We start from the raw sequence: 18,866 nt of genomic DNA, 5'->3' as shown, positions 1-18,866 counted from the left end.
TGGGGTGGGGAAGGAGGACCAGTGACACCTTAGCATATGTTTGCCAACCAAGAACTGTTTAAAGCCAAGTTGAATCAGAATCCCAGACCCTAAGAGCTGGAGGAGGCTGGCCCTACCCCTCATTTTCCAGAGCCAGAAGCAGGTCTGAGAGGTTGAGTGACTTGCTCTCCTCTTCTCTTTCCGAGATGAATTATACCGTGAGCGCTGCGCTAGTGGTGGGCATCTTCATCGGGTTTCAGAAGAAAGCCTACACTTCTCCAGAAAACCTTCCTGCCCTTGTGGCACTGCTCCTGCTGTATGGGTAAGCCGTTGGGGCCATTAGCTAATGCCTCCAAAGGAAGCCCAGGGAGGAGGATCATCTCCTGACAGAAACCTGGGCCGTCCTGTGGTGGTAGCACCCACAAGTTTAGCTTCTGGCCCTGGGTGGGGTCTGAGGCTGCTAACTAGGGATCTGTCTGGCTTCTGTTTCTGACTCCACTGACAGAGGTATCTCTGAGGCCTGGTCCATTCAGCAACAATGAAAGAAGTCTCACATGATCTGAATCTTCTACTCAAACTGAGATCTTGACCAAAGCCTGGGGGGTCAGCCATTCCCCAGCTCCTCACCTAGCTCTGACTGTCACTCATCTGGGGCCATTTTGTCCACCTCAGCGTCTCCATGTGACCTGGCCAAGAGTTATCCGCACACAGTAGAAGACTCCAGCCAAAAGCTTGCTCCTGAGTCAGGGTAGAGGATGACACAAGGTTTACCTCCAGCAGAGTTACAGAGCCCAGTATGCAACTTCCTTTCCTACATGTGTAACTTTGTATGAGTAATTTATCCTTCTGGGCCTCAGTCTCCTCATCTGTAAAATGAAAATAGTGATCCTGGTTTTTCCTATGTGGCCAGTAAAGCCTTGCCAAAGCATTGGCCTCCACTTGTCTCTCTTAGAAACAGAAAATTTGGGAACCAACCTGACTGTGAACTGTGAAGATGAGCTCATTAGGACCCTCAGCTGGGCTTTGCTGACCCAGACTAAAGTGGGAGGTGTTGCAGGGTGGAGACCCCTGCTATACGTTGTACAGGGCTTTGTAATTTACAGAGTACATGCACAACTATTAATGCATTTGCTCCTCACAGAAGCCCATGAAGTGGTCAGGCCAGGCACCATTATCTCCATTTAAAGTTGAAGCACAGAAATCAACAAATGGAGTATCTCTCTGGTCCTCTGGTACTCTGGCCAGTTCAAACACAGCACCTCATATGTAAGGGGAGTGCATTCTATCTAGAGGTATTGCAGATGGAATGGAAAGTGGAACTCCATCGCTCTGAGTTGTCTCATTCCACACAGATGGGCGGTCATTCCCATGATGTACCCAGCATCCTTCCTGTTTGACGTCCCCAGCACAGCCTATGTGGCTTTATCTTGTGCTAATCTGTTCATCGGCATCAACAGCAGTGCTATTACCTTCATCTTGGAATTATTTGAGAGTAACCGGGTGAGCAAACTTTCTTGGATTTTTTGTTTGATTAGTAGGATAGTAGAGTTATGTGTTGGTCAAGCAGAGCCAGAGGCAAGCAATGTACACGTAGCAGCTGAATGCAGAGATGAGTGCCACTTTCTCCCTCCCTACCACCACCTCTCCTCCTTCGTTCCTCCTCCCTTTCTCTTTCCTTCCATCTTTCCTTCCTCCTTCCTTCGTCCTTCACTTCTCCCTCCTTCCTCCCTTCCTCCCTCCCTCCTTTCTTCCTTCCTTCTTCCTTCTTTCCTTCCTATAAACTCCTTTATCATTTCTGTGCTCTGAGTGACATGGTTTTCTGCATTTATTCTGCAAGCAAAAGTTTATTCTTGCAATAAACTTTAAGATTTGCTTACTCTTTCAGAAAGGTTTCCTCAGGGACTTTGGGTGTTAGGTTTTACACACACACATAATACATTGGGTGATTTCAAAATCTAAAAGGACCAAAAAGGCATACAATGAAAACATCTCCTTCGTACCCCTGTTTCCCACTCACCCAGTTCCCTTCTCCAGAGGCAACCTCTTATTTGAGTTTCCTGTGTGCTCTGGAGACATAGGAGCAGATCCCTATGCGTTCTTCCTCTCACTTTCTTATGGAAATTGTAACACTCTGACATATACTATTCCTTGGGCCAGTTAATCTTGAGGATGAGATTGGGGATTCCCCATGCTGAATGCCTCACTTCTATGAGCTGCCAAGCCCTGTTGTCCCTTCCACACCCTCAGCCTCCCCTGTCCGGAGACAGATAGCCAAACTGAATCATAAAAAGATTGGAAAAAATGAAGGCAGTGGCTGCAGGGCTGTGTTTACTTCACACTGCACTCCCAGTCCCCAGCACTGGGTCTGAGTCCTGGCTGTGGCTGTCCTTGGAACGTTTGCCTCCCCACGTGCCTGTGTCCCCAGGTGCCTCAACCTTTCCTTCATTAGCTCTTCCCAGTTCAGAGGCTGGGACCAGCCAGCACATCTGCACTCCTGCCCTACAGCGCCCACCTCCACCTGCCTCTGGGCCCTGCTGGGGAACACAGGGCAAATCTGCAGAGGCCCCACCGTGAACCCCCCAGACCTGTGGCCTCCTGAGACTGACTCTTTCCAGATCTTGTTAGGGTAATGAAGCCTCATCTGTTCCATGAATGATAAGAAGTTCAGTATGTCAGAGTCAGATTCTGGAAAGGGGGAGGATGAGACTGCAGCCCCAGCAGATGGCCAGAGCACCCCGGTGACTGAAAATGCTGCTTTGTGGAGCTGTGTTTATTGCAGGCTCATAGCCCACTAAGTCTTAAGAGAGTGTTTCTTCAGAATAATTAAATAGCCAGCTTAAAGCAACTCAGAACATTTTCCCCTCTGTGGCTGCACCCATTTAGCCAACATTTGCTAAGCATCCGCCTCCATAAAGCTAGTATTTTCATGTAAATTACCAGACACACAGTTGCTGCAGAAACCCCTAGTATCCCACAGGAGGCTCCCAGCTCCCAGCAGCTGCTGCCCCTGCCCCGTCAGGGGGTCTTTACTAGCTGAACACAACATGCTGGGGGTGCTGATGTAAACAAGCGTGGCCCACTCGTCCTGCCCTCCAGAGGCTCCCATTCCAGTTAGGAAAGGATCTGCCCACCAAGTTAGCAGCTGATACAAGCCACAGTGTATGATCCTCCATAATACAGTGTGTGACAGAGCAGCAGAGGAGCTAGGTGGATAACACGCTGCAGGCCAGAGGCAGCAGAAAGAGCCGGGGGCTGGGGGAGCCGTGGTGGAGGAAATTCCTTTTCAGCGTGTCCTGGAATAAGTAGATTTCTATTAGCTCATTTAATAAATAATGAAGTGCCTACTATGAGCTAATCATTGTGCAAATATTTAGGAAGGACACAAAATTAATTAGGACCCAGTGCTCACCCTCCAGGGGCCCACTGACTGGTGGAGAAAGTCAACAGATTTTTAAAAATTAATCCTGGGAATGTGGTAAGTGCTGTGAGAGAGGAACAGATGCTTTCTCATGGGAATCTGGGAAGGCTTGTAAGAGAAGGCACTCTCTGAGCCAGCTGTCTGAAGAAGAACAGGAATCTTTCAGAAAGCAGAAGGGAAAAGAGCATCCTTTCCTGCTAAAAATAATAGGTAACAGCCTGCAAATGCCCAGGCTTAGAGGCCAAAGAGTACAGTGATTCCAGAAAGAGTGGGGAAACAGTGGGTGGGTGGGTAGGCAGGGAAGATGAGGTAATGGGCACAGGTGTGGGGCTGGAGAAGGAGGAGGTTGTGGGACAGGGAGGAGCCAGATGGAGAGGACAGCAGTGGCCCAGCCAGGAGCTATGCTGGCCTCGTCCCCCTCAGTGTCCCTTCTACCTTCTCAGGGGAGGCTTTGTCCAACATGCCAAGTCTGACCACTTGAAAACAAGTCCCTGGCTTAACACAGACCCCAGAGACAGTCTCCAGCCCTCCTCTCCCAGACAATAGTAGTTGCCGCGTGAGGAGCTGAGAAGCAGAGCTGGAGATGGCTCAGGGCCTGCTGTCCCCCTGCAGCCGTTGTTAACAAACGCCTTGGAGGGCTCCTGTTGTTTCAAAGTGAGTCTGCAGGGAGAGCTCCCTAGGTGGATGGCAGGAGGGCTGCAGCTTCTCTGCACATTCCTGCTGTGACCCCCAGAGTCACCTAGGTGAGGGGTGAGGACAGCACAGGTTCCTCACAGTTAGCCTTGGTGCCCACATGGTACTGAGCAGAGTAAATGTTTAGAAGATGCTGCCTGGCTAGATGGAGGGGCAGCTCCTACCAACTAGAAACTCACAGGGAGCTCAGTCATTGATTGGTCATTAATTGATTAGTTCTTTGGCCTGGCCCTGAGGCACCACTTGTAAGTACTTCATGACCTCCATAGCAAACCCGCTATGCTCTGCTGGACAGATCCCTCCTGTGGTCAGTCTGGCTACAAGGATTCCTCTGCCTGCAGTCCTTCCCCTGTCCTATCCCGCTGAGGAGAGGGGCGGGTAGGCTTGGCCCCCGTTTCCAACAGTCCTACTTCTCTGTTTCAGATGCTGCTCAGGTTCAACGCCGTGCTGAGGAAGCTGCTCATTATCTTCCCCCACTTCTGCCTGGGCCGGGGCCTCATTGACCTGGCACTGAGCCAGGCTGTGACAGATGTCTATACCCGGTTTGGTGGGTGGTAGTGGGGGCCCGTGGAGCATGGGCCCTGGGTCCAAAGCTGGGAGGGCTACTGTGGCAGTTGTTGCATCAGACTGTGGCTGGGGCTGGTGCTGGGAGGGGACCTTGCTGGGCTGGAAGTGTCCTGCCAGGTAGAGGGGATGAGGATGCCTCTGTTTCCGTGGCTGGGAAGCCACAGGAGTTGGGGAGGGCAGCCCAGATGAGGCGGGTGTTTGGCTCTTGCTCAGTTCCCACATAAAGCCTGGTCTAGTGGGCCTTGTGCTGTGGTCAGGTCTGTGGGATGAGATGAGGTGGCTGAAGTGGACTCAATTCCTGTTGATGCCCAGGAGAGAAGCACTCTGCAAATCCGTTCCACTGGGACCTGATTGGGAAGAACCTGTTTGCCATGGTGGTGGAAGGGGTGGTGTACTTCCTCCTGACCCTCCTGGTCCAGCGCCATTTCTTCCTCTCACAGTGGTACGTCCATGCCACACCCTGGGGCCAGTAGGCAGCTCAGGGCATCCAGGGTTGGACTTCACACCCACACAGTCTTCTCTTTCCTCAGGAGCCCCACTCCACGACAGTTTTTTACATTCTCAAAGCTTGGCTTTTCCCTAGTAATACAAGTAAAGAATTGGGTTAAAACAGGCAGATTTGAATATGTGAAAAGCCTCCACTTTAAAATATTTAAAATGCAGTGTTATTAATTTCAATTGCTGATATTTAATCCTTCTCATTTAATTACCAAATATATATTTTGATTGGATGATAGTATTGGAAATGACAATGGTTACGGGATATATAAAGTACTAGAAATAGACTAATGTATTCATGAGAGAAGGGACATAGCAGGCCCCTTTGCTAATTAGAGATTTGGGAGTGGGAGTGGGGGAGTAATATGGGAGTCATGTGCGAGGGGAAAGCAGGCAGGAGCTGTGTGGAGGGGTGCAGGCAGTGATCATGCCCCTACAACCCCTGGAGGAAAGTGAGTAGCCACCAACCCTGACTCTCCAGGGCTTCTCAACTGCCAGGTTAGCTGGCAACTGCCATTCTTCCCCAGGCTCTTCCTGAGGCTAGGTGGGCTCCTGCCTCACTCCCCTCTGCAATCCAGGCCTGCCTTTATTGTCCTCACCCAGGGGCCTGAATTGCCAAGCACCAGCCCTTCCTAGCAAGCTTTCCTCTATAGCGTTTTGTTTCTTAACTTTTTCTCCTCCCAGGCTGAGTGTGGTCACCTGCAAATAGATTCCAAGGACTTGGTTTTATGTTTTGGTCCACAGGGAATTGATTTATTGGAAATGAATCTGCCTCCTACTCACAGGACTGTGAGAAGTGAATGAGATCATGGGTGTCAACACACTCTGATGAAACAGGATACACAAGCAGTTCTAGTTATGGAAGACAGTGTCAGGATTGTTGTCCTTGGCACACTCAGCCCTTGCAGACCCTCTCTGCAGCCTTGGCCACACCTTTTAGAGGCCTTTGTGTGGGAGAGCAGGTCAGGGAGTTGACTACCCAAACTGACTCGTTAGCTTTAAACTCTGATGTCAGCACAATTGAATGAGTCCTGCCTGCTTTAGGGCCTAAAGAGGACCAGAGAAGTACACCATAGTCTCTGGCTTCCAGAAGATCAGGAGGGTGCCAGAGAAGAGGCTGTGTCTTTAAGGATGAGGAAGATTCCATTTGGCAGGGTAGGAGGAGAACATTGAGGGACTGGAAACACATGCAGAGGCTGGGAGATGGGAGTGACCAGTAGGTCTGGGAACCAGGGGGAGAAGCCAATTGCTGACAGAGGAGTTAGTGCAGGAGGTGAGTGAGAAGGGTAGATGGGGCTTGATTGCAGGGCTCCAATTCCAGCTGCAGAGGGAGGGCTTCAACCTATAGCTGACAGAGAACCACAGAAGGTTTTGAGGCATGAAGTGGGCTGACTCTGTTTTGGAGAGGTGGAGTTGGCAGGGCAGATGGGAGGAAGGGGGAGGCTCGGAGGACAGTAACTACCCCTGACTGAGTGCTTGCCCTAGAGGAAAGGTTTTAGTCATGACAGTGCTCCCAGGCCCTGAGTCTTTACTCTGCACCAGACACTGTGCTGAGTTCATCTTCAGCACAATCCTATGAGACAGGTATTGTTACCCCACTCCTCATCACATGGTTGAAGGAGGCAAGGTTCAGAGAGGTCCAATGCCCAAGGTCACACATGAGGAGGCCAGGACTGGAACCCAAGGCTGACTCTGGACATAAGCTCTTGACCTCTCTACCTAATGCCTAATGCCTCTCCTGTTAGGAGCCCTTTTTTAGATTTTAAGTCTTAAGGGATGGATGCCCAGAAGGAAGCAGAAGCAAGTGAATGAAAGAGAGGTCAGATGGAAAGGACAGTGCCAAGGACACTATACAGCCAGCCCATCCTGACCCCCTTTCTTCATCTAGGATTGCTGAGCCCACTAAGGAGCCCATTGTTGATGAAGATGATGATGTGGCTGAAGAAAGACAAAGAGTTATTACCGGTGGAAATAAAACTGACATCTTGAGGCTACACGAACTAACCAAGGTAAGGGAATGGGTATTAGTTTGGAGATGTTGGTTAGATCCACAGTTGGCATGATGTTGCCATTTTCCTTCTATAGAACAATCAATATACTGATGTAAGCAATTTGGTTTCCTAATTTTATGTGGAGTCATCATCTCTGTGTTATAACTTGTCTTCCAAGAACATCTAATTCCAATGTGCGCTCCCTGCCATTCATCTAGGGCACTGACACAGGGCCTCAACAAGAACCACTCCAGCTAAGCATCACTCCCTTTTCTCTCTTCCATTTCTGCAGAGCATGGGTCAGTTTTGAGATGCCTCAGTACTCACTGCACCTCTGTGGCTGCCCATGTCAATATGTAACCTCCTAGTGCTGGTAGTTTTCTCCTAAACCATCCTTTGCTCTTGTTCCCTCTTCCCCTCCTTGCTCTAATCCTGTCTCAGTTCTCAGTCCAGTTTCTTCATATCTTGCAGATTTATCCAGGCACCTCCAGCCCAGCAGTGGACAGGCTATGCATCGGAGTTCGCGCTGGAGAGGTGGGTACTCTGCAGATCACGTAAGAACGATTTCCGAACATCAGTCTTGTGCCTGCCTCTGCTCCCCATAAGGCAGAGATATTCAATAGGAACATAATGCAAGTCACATGCATAATTTTAAATCTTCTACTGGCCACGTGAAAAAAGTAAAAAAAAAACAGGTAAAATTAATTTTACTAGTATTTTTTATTTTATTCAATATATCCAAAATATTATCACTTCAACATGTAATTAATATAAAACCTTATTAATGAGATAGTTGGTGATTTTGTTTTGTTTTGTTTTTAAGTCTTTGAATCTTTGCACTCAGGGCCCATGTCAATTGGGACTTAGATGTGTTTCAAGAGCTCAGTAGCCACACGTGGCTCATGACCTCTGTGACGGCAGGCCACGTCTAAAATGCCTCCCCCAGCTCACACACTTGCCCTGGGACCTGACATTTTAGACCTTGGTCTCTAAGCCCAGGCTAGCTCTGTGTTTTCTCCTAGTGCTTTGGCCTCCTGGGAGTGAATGGTGCCGGCAAAACAACCACATTCAAGATGCTCACTGGGGACACCACAGTGACCTCAGGGGATGCCACTGTAGCAGGCAAGAGGTGAGTGGCCTGCCCCTCCTGTCTCAGGGAATCTCTCACAGGTCCTGGGCCATGTCCCTCTCCTAGAAGAGGAAGGGTGACCATCAGACCCTACACTAGGGTCCATATGAGGCCCTGAAAGATCTGTACAGAGAAGGAGGCTTCCCAGAGGGCATGGCCCAAAAAGCCCAACACATAGACCCACCAGAAATTTGAACTGAATTGTGATTGTTAAGAGTTTCTTCTGTTGGCATGGATTCTTGGAAAGATCTGGGAAGCACTAAGTGTGTGGTTCTTAATCTCTTTGAGGTCATGGAATCTTTTGAGCATCAGATGAATATTTGTACCCTATTCTTATAAAAATGCACCATTGCCTCCCATTACCTCTCTCCACACATTTTTGCAGAAAGTTTCAGGGAATTTACTGAGCCCTGGTTCACATTTATGATCCTGCAGGAGCTCTTGGATCCCAGGTTAAGAACCCCTGTGATGAGGCATCCTTCCTCTGGGTTGAGTTTCTATATGGAGGCATATTCATAGGCCCTTGCGAGGGCTTAACCTGCATTGGCTATTTGTAGGCTGATGTTTGGCTTTGCCAGACCAAGGAACATAAAGGGAAAACTGGCATGTGCCCTTAGATTCTGGAGGGTGACTGCTGCTCTCTGTAATAAAGTATGTTTAAACAAACTGGTCCCCGATGGGCAGGACAGAGAGGATGGGCTCTCACTTGTTTGCCTCTTTCCTGGCTGCAGGAAAAGCTTGAACAGTAAAACTTCAGCACACACAGTAGAAGCGCCCAGAGGGAGCCTCTGCCCTGGTTTGTATGTGGAGTAATGTGCTGCTGACATCTGTCCAGCATCTGCTTGACTGGGGGCTCTTTCTCTCCCCTGAAAGCCATCCTCAGCATGGCCCAATGCCAAGTGGGCAGGAAGAGTCCTGAGCATGCTTCACTGGCTCAGACACAATGATTTGGTTCTTTGGACTCCATAACCAGCCCTACTGGGTTTATGGAAAAGGGACAGGCAGGGGTGAAGCCAGGTCACGGCTAAGTCTATCTCAACAGATCCAGCTTCACCTGCAAGTGACCACACAGGTGACTGTATGATGGTGACAAAAGGAGTCATGGCAGAGTGGAGGAGGGGAAAGATAGCGTAGAATTTTCCATGAGCACATTTATGAGACATCAAGTTATAACTGTGTCCAAGTGAGACACAGCCTGATGTCCAGAAGGTAAAACTGAGCTGGACGCTAGAAAGAAAATATAGGTTTAAGACACGGAATTGTGATTCTCTGGTGGGGTAGCTTCTGCGAATTTGGAGATGTACCCTCCTTACTTCCCTGGGTAGTTTTAATTGGCCCTGCCATACCTCTGGTGGCTTTTGTCACTGTGGGAACTGCAATGGTCTCTCTCTGTACCATCATATTTCATCCATCCTTTATTCATATACCCTAAGATATAAGAAGAAAAGGATAAGATTAGACCAAATGTCTATGTATAGTTTATTTTCCATCATGGCAACATATTTTATAGTGGGGGTGAATATATTAGCCAAAGGGAGTTGATGGAACCCAACTCACTCTACCCCTGCTCCTTGCAGGCCTCTTGCTGTAAGTAATTATCTGACTGGCTCCTCTTTCATTGCTATCTTTGCCAATAAATACAGATAGAGAAGTCTACTTCCATTGGGACACATCCATCTTTTCTAGTTACTTTCCAAATGTCTGAAGAATATTTAAAACCACTAATTATTTTCTTAAACCTGATCTTCCCTCTGTTTCTAAATTCACACGTGAGGTGATCTGATCCAAAATAAAAGCTGACTTTTGGCGTAACATGGATTCAATTAATCCCAGACATGGAAACATGGAAGAATCTGACAGGATTCACTTTCTAACCAAAGGGCCCCTGTTTTGATTCCCAAAAATTGTATGCATTTCTGAAGCCAAGTATTAGAAGAGAAGAAGCAGCTTCCTTTTCCCATTGGCAGAAGCTTCTCCAGCCCTAGCTCTGTGGTCATCCCTCCACCCCCTTGCAGGAAAATCACTCATTGCTTTTTTCTTGCAGTATTTTAACCAATATTTCTGAAGTCCATCAAAATATGGGCTACTGTCCTCAGTTTGATGCAATTGATGAGCTGCTCACAGGACGAGAACATCTTTACTTTTATGCCCGGCTTCGAGGTATACCAGCAGAGGAAATTGAAAAGGTAAAAAATGGTTTGTTGTGACCACGTAGGAATCTGGTTAATTACAAGCCTGTTTCCTGAGAGTGCATTCACTTGGAGATAAGAAACTGAAGCATGCTATTAATTCATTCATTCCAAAAAATGTTTACTATGTGCTACTGTGTGCCAAGTACTCTTCTAGAAACCGGGGGTATAGCAGTGAACAAGACAGACAAAAAAATTCCCCACTCCCATATCTAACAAATGATGTATGCATTTTTCCTTTGACTCAGCAATCACAGTTTTAAGAGTTTATCCTGAAGATACATCTCCCACAGTACAAAATGAGGATGTACAAGGTGATCTGTTGCGTTTGTAATTGCAAAATGCTGGAAGTTACCTACATGTTTAGTCATTGTAGATTGGCTGAATAATGTATGGTACAGACACACAATAAAGTCTTATGCAACTATAAAAAAGAAAAAGGAAAATTTCAGTGAACTGATACAGAGATGAAAAAAAAGTAAAGTGGAAAACAGAACATATATAATGCTACTTTTTGTGTAAGAAAGAAGGAAAAATAAGAAACTAAACATATGTCTGCTTAGCTTTGCAAATAGAACACATAAAGGATAAGCCAGAAAACAATGAATTTAGTGATCAACAGGAAGAAATTGGGAAGAAAGAAAATGGGAGGGAATAGTACTTCTGGGGATATATTTTTGTTTAGTTTTAACTTGTGGAACATGTTAATGTTCCACAACAAAATCAGTAAGAATGGGAAGTAGGCAAAAGTGAAACATAAAGAAAACCTAATGCTGACAGCAAACTAGACAAAGTAACCTAATATTATTTCAAATAAATATCATAATCCTGCAAAAAGGGGATAGAGCTAATACAAACAACTGATTAACACAGTATTTGACTGTATATCCTCATTCTTGGGCAGGGTGGAGTTGGGGAGAAGGACTACAAATAATTTCTGAGTTCTTTTTAGTTTGTTTTTTATAGTGTATGGTCAAAGTGATTCTGAAAATTTTAGATGTGTTACACGATTAATAAATTAATAAATGTTTTGGTGTTATTAGGACCCAGAATTCTCATTGTAAAAGAAGGGACTTACAAATATGGAAAAGGAAAAAGCAAGAAAGAACTGTGAGGCCATGGATTGGGACTGGAGATAGCACTGGGAATTCAGGAATATGGATATGCACGTGTTTGTGGGTGCATGCAGATGTGTTCATGTTTCATGCACATAGGAACATATCTGCATGCACCCACAAACAGTGCATATCCATATTCCTGAATTCTGAAAGGGTCAAAAAACAAAAACACCCCAGTAGCCATGAGCACACTTAGTGCTCAGACTTTTGTCTTAATAATATTCCCCACTAAAAGTAACCCTGATTCCTCCAATGAATAATAGATTCCAGGGCTGGAATGGCATAGGTATAAAATGAATGTGGAATATCTTATGCCAGAAAGTAAGAAAGTGCTTTAAAAAAAAATAATGGGCTGGGCATGGTGGCTCACACCTGTAAGCACAGCACTTTGAGAGGCCAAGGTGGGAAGATCGCTTGAGCCCAGGAGTTCCAGATTAGCTTGTGCAACATAGGGAGACCCCATCTCTACAAAAAAATTAACAAATTAGCTGGGCCTAGTGGTGCATGCCTATAGTCCCAGTTACACAGGTGGCTGAGGTGGGAGGAATGCTTAAGCCCGGGAGGTTGAGGCTGCAGTGGACTGAGATCATGCCACTGCTCTCCAGCCTGGGCAACAGAGCAAGATTGTCTCTTAAAAAAAGATAATAATAATGTAATTTTAAAGAAATGAAAGTATCTCTGTACAGATTGCTTATTGGTTGCAAGAGAGAAGCATAATAATTTTATAATGGAGAAATTAGGCAGCACCTTAACTGGGTGATCAAAATTAACATCACCTATAAGGGGGAGATGAACATCTCATGCCCCGAGACATGATACCCTATGAAGGACACAATTTCACTTACGTAGTATCCAGATTGGAGATACGTGACAGGAATCATCGTGAGGAAACTTCTGACAAGCTCCAAAGAAGGAGACTTAAAAAAAAAAGAGAGAGAGAGAGACTGCATTCTTCAAAAATATAAGTTATAAACGACAAAGAAAAAGCTATGGAAATGTCTCCAAGCGCAGGAGGCTAAACAGGTATAATGACTGAAAACAGACAATAGATCACATCTTATGCAGAAGAGAAAAAAAATGATAGAGGATATTATTGGACCAGCTGACAAAACTGAACTGTGAATGGTAGATTAGATAAATGGATCATAACGTTCAATTTACTGACATTGATAATGTACTTGTGGTTATGTGAGAGAATATCCCTATTCTTAGGAAATATGCCCTGAGGTATTTAGGAGTGAAAGGCCACGATAAGTAACTTATCCTCAAATGAGTCACAAAAAATTGTGTGTGTGTGTATATCTGTGTCCATGAGAGAGAAGAGTTTATTAGTTAATAGTGTTCTATGCACTATTTTTTATTCTTATATGTTTGTGTGAGTTTGAAACTATTTCCAAATAAACAGTTAAAAAAGGAGCTTACATTCTAGTGGGAGGGATAGACAATCTGTAGATAAATAGGTAAAATCTCCAGTACACTCAGGACTCAAAAGTTCTCAGGGAAAAGAAATGCAGGGAGGAAATTGTTAGGGCAGGGTTTGCACTTTGAGGTCAGATGGCCCAGAGAGAGACTACAAAGGAGAGGACCTGAGTGAAGAACTAGAGGTGAGAGAGGGAGCCGTGTGCACACCTAGGGAGGAACATTCTAGACACAGGGGACAAGTACAGAAGGCAGAAGCATGGTGAGCTTGTCCCCAGTGGCTTCCCTAGATCCCCTCCTGTGCATGTGCACACATACCTGGTATCTCTGTCAGCGTTCCTCATGGCACTGTCATAATCTACCAGTATTCTGTTTAACTGTCACCTCTCTGCAGTCTGTGTTCACTTTGTTCTCCATGCCTGGTTCAGTGCCTGTTCCATAGGTACGTGTCGGATGCACAAGGCTTCGGGTGTGACTGTCTTGAGGGGTGGGATCAACGGGTCTGGAACTCACCATCTTCTCAAACAGACCCTTCCTCCTCTACTCCTAGCCATGGTCCAGGACACTGGGCGAGACCCACTGTCTTGCTGCTTGTAAGGTTGAAGGCCATTTCCCAGGGGGCTACACCCAACAGGTGCTGAACTGACCGGGCCACCCTGGGATCCAAGAGAGAGTGAAGGAGACACTGTCTGGTGCCTGAAGCATATGCTAGAGGAGCCAGCAGGCAGCCTGGTTCAGCCTAGCTGGGTCTTTCATTCTGGAGGTGTGAGATCTGGGAGCCAGGGCTTTGAACTGGAGGAGGTTTGGGGTGTTTTCTTGTCTTCTCCAAATGGGATTTCTTTCTTTTCCGTAGGTTGCAAACTGGAGTATTAAGAGCCTGGGCCTGACTGTCTACGCGGACTGCCTGGCTGGCATGTACAGTGGGGGCAACAAGCGGAAACTCTCCACAGCCATCGCGCTCATTGGCTGCCCGCCGCTCGTGCTGCTGGTAACTGCGGGCTTGGGCTGCCCCAGGGGCTTAAACCAAATGCTGTGTCTCTCAGATTGGGAAAATAGGTTCTGGGTCAGAAGATTTAGAAAATGCAGCAATTTGGCTTTGGTCTGGACTATTTCTTGTGTTGCTCATTTTGAGTGATTGGACCAGTGTTTGGTTCACACAGCTCTGGAGAAAAATGAGTCATGGCACAGTCTCACTATGCATTCTCAGGATGTCTCTGTGGATGGCCACCAGCTCACAGCCAGGAAGTTTAGCTCGCTCTGCGACCTGTTGGTGTCTGGTCTCCAAACAGGAGCACTGAGCTGGGTCAAAGGCTTGTGTGACCCTCCCCTGAGCTGGGCCAGGCCTGAGGCCATGCCCACACAACCCAAGGATCATAAGGGCACAGGCACAAGATATAGCAGGAACCAGGGAAGTGACCTGAGTTACCTCCCTGCCTCCTGACAAACATATTTGCAGGATTTTCTTTTTTGAGGAGAATTCTGTCATTGCCTTAATCCACTTTAATTCCCTCGTGGGCTGAAATGGGCCCGGGGTGGACACCATGCTTCTTTACTCTCGGATCCACCTCCTACCTTCCGTACCCTGCACCAGGATACCCCTGTCTTACTCAACTGGGGAGTGACTGTGTGTGCCGCCTGTCAGCTCATCCTCCTCAGGGGAGCCAGCCCAGGGGGGAAGCAGTAACCAGAAGGTCCAGCTCCCAGCCTGTGCCTCCCACCTTCTATCCACCACCCCAGGACGAGCCCACCACAGGGATGGACCCCCAGGCACGCCGCATGCTGTGGAACGTCATCGTGAGCATCATCAGAGAAGGGAGGGCTGTGGTCCTCACATCCCACAGGCAAGAGATTTCCAGGGCTGGGGAAGGTGGGTGGCAGTCCTCCGCTGCTCACACCCTCTCTCTTCCCTCACAGCATGGAAGAATGTGAGGCGCTGTGTACCCGGCTGGCAATCATGGTAAAGGGGGCCTTTCGATGTATGGGCACCATTCAGCATCTCAAGTCCAAGTAAGCAGATGGTGGGGGAATGCCCCTTGTTGCCTTCTGTGGATCCAACTGGACCCTATGTTCTCCACTGACGCTTGGAAGAGTCCTGCTGCCCTGTCATCCCCTGGGGCAAAGGCAGGTGGTGGCTGGGCCTCATTCTCCAGCAGCAGATGGAGAAGGCCATTATGCTGATGAGAAACTCCTCTATATTGGCCTAATTTCCAGTGGTGGAAGATTTGCCCAACTCTCTGGATGGGAGGTCCAAGCCTGCATACCCTGGCTAGGATGAGGGAGGGCCACCACCACAGCCTCAGTATTCCACCACCACAGCCTCAGTATTCCACCACCACAGCCTCAGTATTCCACCACCACAGCCTCAGTATTCCACCACCAGAACCTCAGTACTCCTCCACCACGCCTCAGTATTCCACCACCAAAGCCTCAGTATTCCGCAATCACGGCCTCAGTATTCTACCACCACGGCCTCAGTATTCCAGCACCAGGGACTCAGTATTCCACCACCACAGCCTCAGTATTCCACCACCAGAGCCTCAGTATTCCACCACCACAGCCCCAGTATTCCACCACCACGGCCTCAGTATTCCACCACCAGAGCCTCAGTATTCCACCACCAGAGCCTCAGTATTCCACCACCAAGGCCTCAGTGTTCCACCACCACGGCCTCAGTGTTCCACCACCACGGCCTCAGTATTCCACCACCAGGGCCTCAGTATTCCACCACCAGGGCCTCAGTATTCCACCACCACGGCCTCAGTATTTCACCACTACGGCCTCAGTATTCCAGCACCAGGGCCTCAGTATTCCACCACCAGAGCCTCAGTATTCCACCACCAAGGCCTCAGTGTTCCACCACCACGGCCTCAGTATTCCACCACCACGGCCTCAGTATTCCACCACCAGGGCCTCAGTATTCCACCACCAGGGCCTCAGTATTCCACCACCACGGCCTCAGTATTTCACCACTACGGCCTCAGTATTCCAGCACCAGGGCCTCAGTATTCCACCACCAGAGCCTCAGTATTCCACCACCACAGCTTCAGTATTCCACCACCACGGCCTCAGTATTGCAGCACAAGAGCCTCAGTATTCCACCACCAGAGCCTCAGTATTCCACCACCAGAGCCTCGGTATTCCACCACCACGGCCTCGGTATTCCACCATCACGGCCTCAGTATTCCAGCACAAGAGCCTCAGTATTCCACCACCAGAGCCTCAGTATTCCACCACCAGAGACTCAGTATTCCACTACGACAGCCTCAGTATGCCACCACCACCAGGGCCTCGGTATTCCATCACCACGGCCTCAGTATTCCACCACCAGAGTCTCAGTATTCCAGCACCAGGGCCTCAGTATTCCACCACCACCACAGCCTCAGTATTCCACCACCAGAGCCTCAGTATTCCAGCACAAGAGCCTCAGTATTCCACCACCAGAGCCTCAGTATTCCACCACCACCACGGCCTCAGTATTCCACCACCAGAGCCTCAGTATTCCACCACCACGGCCTCAGTATTCCACCACCACGGCCTCAGTATTCCAGCACAAGAGCCTCAGTATTCCACCACCAGAGCCTCAGTATTCCACCACCACAGCCTCAGTATTCCATCACCACGGCCTCAGTATTCCACCACCACGGCCTCAGTATTCCACCACCAGAGCCTCAGTATTCCACCAACAGAGCCTCAGTATTCCACCACCACGGCCTCAGTATTCCACCACCACGGCCTCAGTATTCCACCACCAGAGCCTCAGTATTCCACCACCAGAGCCTCAGTATTCCACCACCACGGCCTCAGTATTCCACCACCAGAGCCTCAGTATTCCACCACCAGAGCCTCAGTATTCCACCACCAAGGCCTCAGTATTCCACCACCAGGGCCTCGGTATTCCACCACCACGGCCTCGGTATTTTCCACCACCAGAGCCTCAGTATTCCAGCACAAGAGCCTCAGTATTCCACCACCAAAGCTTCAGTATTCCACCACCACGGCCTCAGTATTCCAGCACAAGAGCCTCAGTATTCCACCACCACAGCCTCAGTATTCCACCACCACGGCCTCAGTATTCCAGCACAAGAGCCTCAGTATTCCACCACCAGAGCCTCAGTATTCCACCACCAGAGCCTCAGTATTCCAACACCACAGCTTCAGTATTCCACCACCACGGCCTCAGTATTGCAGCACAAGAGCCTCAGTATTCCACCACCAGAGCCTCAGTATTCCACCACCAGAGCCTCAGTATTCCACCACCAGAGCCTCAGTATTCCACCACCAGAGCCTCGGTATTCCACCAGCACGGCCTTGGTATTCCACCATCACGGCCTCAGTATTCCAGCACAAGAGCCTCAGTATTCCACCACCAGAGCCTCAGTATTCCACCACCAGGCCTCAGTATTCCACTACCACAGCCTCAGTATTCCACCACCACCACGGCCTCAGTATTCCACCACCACGGCCTCAGTATTCCACCACCAAGGCCTCTGTATTCCACCACCACGGCCTCAGTATTCCAGCACAAGAGCCTCAGTATTCCACCACCACAGCCTCGGTATTCCACCACCAGAGCCTCAGTATTCCACCACCAGAGCCTCAGTATTCCACCACCACGACCTCAGTATTCCAGCACAAGAGCCTCAGTATTCCACCACCAAAGCCTCAGTATTCCACCACCAGATCCTCAGTATTCCAGCACAAGAGTCTCAGTATTCCACCACCAAAGCCTCCGTATTCCACCACCACGGCCTCAGTATTCCAGCACAAGAGCCTCAGTATTCCACCACCAGAGCCTCAGTATTCCACCACCACGGCCTCAGTATTCCAGCACAAGAGCCTCAGTATTCCACCACCAGAGCCTCAGTATTCCACCACCAAGGCCCCAGTATTCCACCACCAAGACCTCAGTATTCCACCACCAGGGCCTCGGTATTCCATCACCACGGCCTCAGTATTCCACCACCAGAGTCTCAGTATTCCAGCACCAGGGCCTCAGTATTCCACCACCACCACGGCCTCAGTATTCCACCACCAGAGCCTCAGTATTCCAGCACAAGAGCCTCAGTATTCCACCACCAGAGCCTCAGTATTCCACCACCAGAGTCTCAGTATTCCACCACCAGGCCTCAGTATTCCACCACCACAGCCTCAGTATTCCACCACCAGGTCCTCAGTATTCCACCACCACAGCCTCAGTATTCCACCACCAGGTCCTCAGTATTCCACCACGAGAGCCTCAGTATTCCACCACCAGCGCCTCAGTATTCCACCACCACGGCCTCAGTATTCCACCACCACGGCCTCAGTATTCCACCACCACGGCCTCAGTATTCCACCACCAGAGCCTCGGTATTCCACCACCACAGCCTCGGTATTCCACCACCAGAGCCTCAGTATTCCACCACCACGGCCTCAGTAATCCACCATCAGGGCCTCAGTATTCCACCACGAGAGCCTCAGTATTCCACCACCAGAGCCTCAGTATTCCACCACCACGGCCTCAGTATTCCACCACCACGGCCTCAGTATTCCACCACCATGGCCTCAGTATTCCACCACCACGGCCTCAGTATTCCACCACCAGAGCCTCAGTATTCCACCACCACGGCCTCAGTATTCCACCACAACAGCCTCAGTGTTCCACCACTTATCTCAACAGATCCAGGACTTGTGGCCTATTTACTAAGAGTCTGCTCCAATGTAAGGATTGTTAGGAGACAAGCTGGCTTGAGGACCAGTTTTTGTTTTTGTTTTTATAATATTGTGTGCTTTTGAGTTTGAAAAAAGACCGTGTGTTATATGACAAACCAACAATGCCAGCTATCTTGAGTAGAATTATCCTTATCCTGTACCCACATATTGCAA

The 18,866-nt window shown here is 48.7% G+C and overlaps 2 protein-coding genes across 5 annotated transcripts in view; one reads left to right on the top strand and one right to left on the bottom strand.

The window, feature by feature from the left end:
- The window catches only part of LOC135272661 (neuroblastoma breakpoint family member 4-like), a 387,040-nt gene that overhangs the window by 320,536 nt on the left and 47,638 nt on the right, over positions 1-18,866 (bottom strand). The gene's annotated exons all lie outside the window — the stretch shown is intronic.
- ABCA4 (ATP binding cassette subfamily A member 4) overlaps positions 1-18,866 on the top strand; it is a 131,916-nt gene that overhangs the window by 105,344 nt on the left and 7,706 nt on the right. Inside the window, exons 37-47 of one of the 2 annotated variants that reach the window (XM_064371132.1) lie at positions 186-301; positions 1,332-1,479; positions 4,514-4,637; positions 4,970-5,099; positions 7,044-7,164; positions 7,618-7,680; positions 8,169-8,275; positions 10,320-10,461; positions 13,855-13,989; positions 14,739-14,842; positions 14,916-15,008. In XM_064371132.1, coding sequence (XP_064227202.1) covers positions 186-301; positions 1,332-1,479; positions 4,514-4,637; positions 4,970-5,099; positions 7,044-7,164; positions 7,618-7,680; positions 8,169-8,275; positions 10,320-10,461; positions 13,855-13,989; positions 14,739-14,842; positions 14,916-15,008 — 1,283 coding nt within the window. The remainder of the gene's footprint in view (positions 1-185; positions 302-1,331; positions 1,480-4,513; positions 4,638-4,969; positions 5,100-7,043; positions 7,165-7,617; positions 7,681-8,168; positions 8,276-10,319; positions 10,462-13,854; positions 13,990-14,738; positions 14,843-14,915; positions 15,009-18,866) is intronic. The other variant, XM_064371133.1, reaches the window with a different exon arrangement.

The sequence above is a fragment of the Aotus nancymaae genome, unplaced genomic scaffold (genome assembly GCF_030222135.1).
Source record: "Aotus nancymaae isolate 86718 unplaced genomic scaffold, 86718_ANA_hifiasm-v0.15.2.pri h1tg000122l, whole genome shotgun sequence".
Classification (NCBI taxonomy): Eukaryota; Metazoa; Chordata; class Mammalia; order Primates; family Aotidae; genus Aotus; species Aotus nancymaae.
This window is presented reverse-complemented; position numbering and strand designations above follow the sequence as displayed.